General features: G+C 44.4%; 1 protein-coding gene across 1 annotated transcript in view; it reads right to left on the bottom strand.

The window, feature by feature from the left end:
• Positions 1-1,467: 1,467 nt before the first annotated feature.
• Positions 1,468-4,866, bottom strand: part of ankfn1a (ankyrin repeat and fibronectin type III domain containing 1a) — a 28,631-nt gene continuing 25,232 nt past the window's right edge. Inside the window, exons 16-17 of the mRNA XM_030775149.1 lie at positions 2,651-2,864; positions 1,468-2,228 (exon numbers count right to left, since the gene is read on the bottom strand). Of these exons, the coding sequence (XP_030631009.1) occupies positions 1,468-2,228; positions 2,651-2,864 (975 nt within the window). The remainder of the gene's footprint in view (positions 2,229-2,650; positions 2,865-4,866) is intronic.

Here is a 4,866-nt window from a genome sequence, read left to right as displayed (position 1 = left end):
TGCAAAACAAAAACAAAAACAAAAAAATCATGAAAAGTGCACTTTTTTTTAAACTACGTGTCTCCTCACAGAACACAATCTTTTTTTTCTTTTTTTTTTTCATTCATCTTCTGTGCAGTGAATTATGACACGAGACATAAAAAACATACAACCTTAATACTTCAGAGAGAAAAAAACAAACAAACAAACAAACAAACACCACACTACAGATCACCAGGCAGAGGTAAACAGCATAAACCCAGGCGTTGTTTTCTGAAATGAGTTTTGCCCATTCATTGAAAGCCGCACCAACACAACCATGGAACAAAAGTCATGCCCATGAAAACATATCATTAACTGGATTCGCTTAAAACACATGATGAGTTTAATATAATTTTAATATAACCTTCTCATTTTTGGTTCGCAAAAATCAAGACAGTTTTTGCAATTGAAATAAACTCACTGCAGTCTCTCAGGTTTGCAAGTAAGAATTTGTGTTGTCAAGAACCACCAGTATGAAGTGACATTTGAAAATCATTCATTGGAATGTTACAATATCAACTGAAGTGTAGTCCCCATAACATCCTGGAGAAGATTATTACAAAACAAAACAAAAAGTAACCTTGAAACATACAGTACAGAAATTTGGGATTTATTTAATTAAATATCAAATCTTTGAAATACTGTTGAGCTTTTATGGGGCAAGGCAGTGTGGCCAGGAGTACCACAGTTTAGAAACCACCAGGAGGAAAAAAAAAAAAAAAGAAAAAAACCACACAAATCACATTCTTCAAAGTGTCATCTTTAGAAGACAAACAACAGGACCACATTGTTAGAACATCTCTTCATTGCTGATGAAGCCTCGTCTGAATTTTTTTTTCACAGAAAATAATTATTAGGTTCATATTACTGGGCTCAGCAAGTCTGTGCTCAGTGTGTATGCCAGGATATAAGGTTTTATCAATTAGAGCAAACCCTTTCAAACAAACAAACAAACAAACAAAAAAAAACCCCATTATCAAACATTCTATTATCATCTGCATCTGAAATCTGAAGACAGAGCAACTGAGAGACCAGCAACTGAAATTTGAATCACCATTTCAGTCTGACGGAGAGACAGTTTCAAGTTCAAAGTGTAAAGCAGTGCTTTATTTGACGTTGCATTGATAAGGGTCATTTTTAACAGTCATAGCCATGTTTTTCTGAATCCAAAACGGTTGACCAGCAACTTCTGTCTGTTTTTGTTTTGTTTTTTTTCTGCACTCTTCATGCAGGAATAAAGCATTCATTGATTAACCTATTGGTCCATCTGTTGGAAAATAAACATTAAACAGTGATTTTGCATGCTCGTATTTCGAAGTGAGGAGGCAATCCAGTGACGATGAAGACGCCAGCGACGTGCTGCTGCTGCTGCTGCTGCTGCTGATGATGATGATGATGATGATGATGATGATGCCAGGTGTTTACAGTGAGTGTACGCTCTTCCTCCTACAGCGTGCTGCTGAGGATCTCTGACACTTGCTCGTTCGTTTGTTCGTCTGAATCCTCGTCCTGGGCCGCCGAGCTGTCGTACACGCACACCGGCTCGACCGGAGCCTCGCTCTCCTCACCTTTGTCTTCTCCCCAGTCGCCGGCGTCTCCGCTGGGCGACGTTTCCCCGCAGGGCTCCACGAAGATGCGTCGGACGTTGGGCCTGGAGTCTCGGAGGGGCCCCCTGCGTTCGTCCAGGCGCCCGGACGCCGAGGGCGAGCGGGGAAGGGGAAGGGGCGGCTCCAGGGGCACGTCTACGTCACCCTGTCGCGTGTAGACGCCCTCGGACAGCGACGACGCCTGACTCTCGCTCTGGACGCGGAGCCAGCGGTGCGGACCCCCAAAATAGCTCCTCTGGGGATGGCTTTTGGACAGCAGCTTCCGTTTGGTGGGCGGGTCGGCCAGGAACTTGCAGCGGGACGACTTGTCAGAGACGGACTTGGCCGAGTAGCCGGACAGGGACAGGTCCTCCAGGTCCTTGGTGCAGGAGTCGGTCTCGAGGATGGCTTTAGGGCAGGCGCTGTACCTCAGGTCGTGCATCTGCAGGACGTCTGGGGCGCTCCCACTCAGGGCGTGGGCGGCCTGGTGAGAGATGTCCTGCGCGGAGGAGTAGACCAGGTCCAGGTCCCGCGGGCTCAGCGCCTCGCTCGAGTCATAGTCGCTGTCGGTGGGGAGGAAGACCTCGGAGCATCCCTCTTCATCGGAGCCCGTCTGGGAATCTGAAATACACAGCGGGAAAAGAAAACGCATCATATATGATCTACCCCACACTCAGGACTGACATTAGATTTGAATGTACTAGGCCTCTGAGGTACACCGCGATTAACACGTCATTGTGCTTTAGAGAGATAGAACAGGATGTTCGGACTATAGCCTGTCTGAGTCGACCATAGTTGCTATTTGGACTGGGGAGAGGTTCTGTGATGCAGCTTAATGAGGGACTATAATGTATCCAGACATAGATTCATATAAGACACAACCTTCTCGATATGCTGGTCCAAAATGAACTGACATTTCAAAAATGTCAAAAAAAAGTTCTTTCATCGATTGGTACGGCAAAACAACAACAAGTTGCATTCTCCCTGAAAGTAAGGAACAGTCACGTTTTTGAAACTCGAGTCACGGGGGGGGGGCGACTCACCACTAGTAGCTTTCCTTCTCCTCATTTCAGGAGAGGGGGAGGGAGTGGGCAGGTAGTCGGCGTTGGAGGAAGTGGAATCGTTTTTATGGGCCGGGGGCTCATCGGTTTCATCCACCAAGGACGTGATGGGCACTCCGCCCAGCGGCTGTTTATAGCGGGCGTACTGCAGAACGTCAGTGATCCAACGGATGTCTCGCCACATTTCGTCCATCTGCTGTGGGAAGAAAACACGAGACAGCGGACTTTTAAAAGCTTCGCTTCACACACAGATTCTCAATAAAGAGCAGCGTCTGAATAGGAGACAGCACAATATCTCAGAGACGCTCATAAGTCATTTGGCAAAGCCCAACGCTGGAATTGGATCAGTGCCTCTGGCCTTTGGCATGGGGTGGGCAGAGAGTATCAAAAATGTCTTTGGCTATATGACATGTCATCTGTTTTTTGATAGTGTTCTTTTTTTGTTTTGTCCAAACTAATTAAGGCTGACGTTAACTAATGTGTGACTCAACAGAGAAACCAACTGGAGTTCTGAACTTCTGCTCTGGTGAGAAGACAAAAAGACAGACATGAGATTTTGCACTAATTTGATCGATTAAGCAGGTATAGATTAAGTGAGGACATACACAAAAGGCATTAAAAAAAGTGATTTTTTTCTTTTTACACTTGTTTTGCAGACAGTGGAAGTCGTGAGCCATTTCTGGCTCTGGGCTGTTCCAAGAGCTGCATCCATGTCTCCAATTTTCATACATGACAGTCTTGGATGGTCTCAGAAAATTAAACCAGGTGATGGAAAATTTTATTGACAGTTGCTAGTCTTTGCTTGTTCTGCTTCTTTTCTGTCATCAGTAAAAGCCCTAACAGAACTTTGGCACGAATGATGAAACAAATAATTCTAATGCCATTAAATAAACTTAAATAGCTCCTTAAATTGCCAGTAAGAGTGACCTGGTTCTCTAAACCAAGCCTGTTTCATCCGATCACGTCTGATTATTGTGCAAACTGAGTATAATTATTTTATTTATCGCAATCTAAACTTTGGGGATCATTCATATCTTGTCAGCAGGAACAGGACTGACTGCAGAATGTGTTTTCAATCAGAGCTGTTGACATCTACTGAGTGGATCTCCTAAACTGCTGCTTTCATATTTTCCATCCGGGAGAATTACTATTGCAATTGTATTTACAAAGAGCTCATTTCAAATGGGAGGGAAGAAATAAGTCAGAAAAAGAAGAGGGGGGGGGGGGGGGGGGGCGGGGGTGGGGGTGGTGGGGGCTGCAATTTGAGTCCTTGAGTCTAGTCGATGCCATATGATGGTTTTGTGTGTGTGTGTGCGTGTGTGTGTGTGTGTGTGCTCTTGTGTATGTGCGAATTTGTGAGAGAGAGACAGAGAGAGAGAGAGAGAGAGAGAGACAGAGAGAGAGAGAGAGAGAGAGACAGAGAGAGAGAGAGAGAGAGAGAGAGAGAGAGAGAGAGAGAGAGAGAGAGATCTGACACCAGCCGATGACTCCTTTGGAAAATATGCTAGAACCCTGACGACACCCAACAGTGACACTAAATCAAATAAAATGGAAGTTTCTTTCTTTTTTTTCTTTTCTTTTTTTTGTGAGATTACATACTCCTCCGGTCAACACTTTTTTTTTTTATTACTATTATTATTTTAAAGATCGTTAGATAATCGTGTAAAAACAGTTCGAGGAAATGGCCTGTCTGTCCATGTCTGTCTGTCTGTGTCTGTGAATCTAAAACGGCAAAGCCCTGGATAAGCCCTGATGGACGGAAGAGCCACAGAGACAGTGACTTTCCTCTGCCTTTCTTATCACAGGTGGATAAAACTCTCACTACTGTTTGAAGCGTACAGTGTCTAATTCTGCCGGATTTGAGATGGAGTAGTGGTGGAGAAAGCTGCCTGTGGAATCGCCATGGAGATGAAGACATGGGGCCTGGGGAAATTTTTGGGATGGGTGCAGTGACGTAACAGGCCTGAGCCTCTGACGCAGGGGATATGATGGGATGTAAATTAAGCAGTGGGGAAAGTGAACCTCATTAATAATCCACGATTTTATGAACCAAAAAAAAAAAAATCTTATTTACAAACACTGTGTGCGTAAATGTGCTAAGCTTCTTCCTTCATTAAGAGAAAAGTGTCTTAAAAGACGTCTTGTGTCTGAGTGTGTGAGAATAAACGTGGCAACATCACAGCCCTAATAAGACAGTT

Source organism: Chanos chanos, chromosome 5, assembly GCF_902362185.1.
Source record: "Chanos chanos chromosome 5, fChaCha1.1, whole genome shotgun sequence".
NCBI classification, from domain to species: domain Eukaryota; kingdom Metazoa; phylum Chordata; class Actinopteri; order Gonorynchiformes; family Chanidae; genus Chanos; species Chanos chanos.
This window is presented reverse-complemented; position numbering and strand designations above follow the sequence as displayed.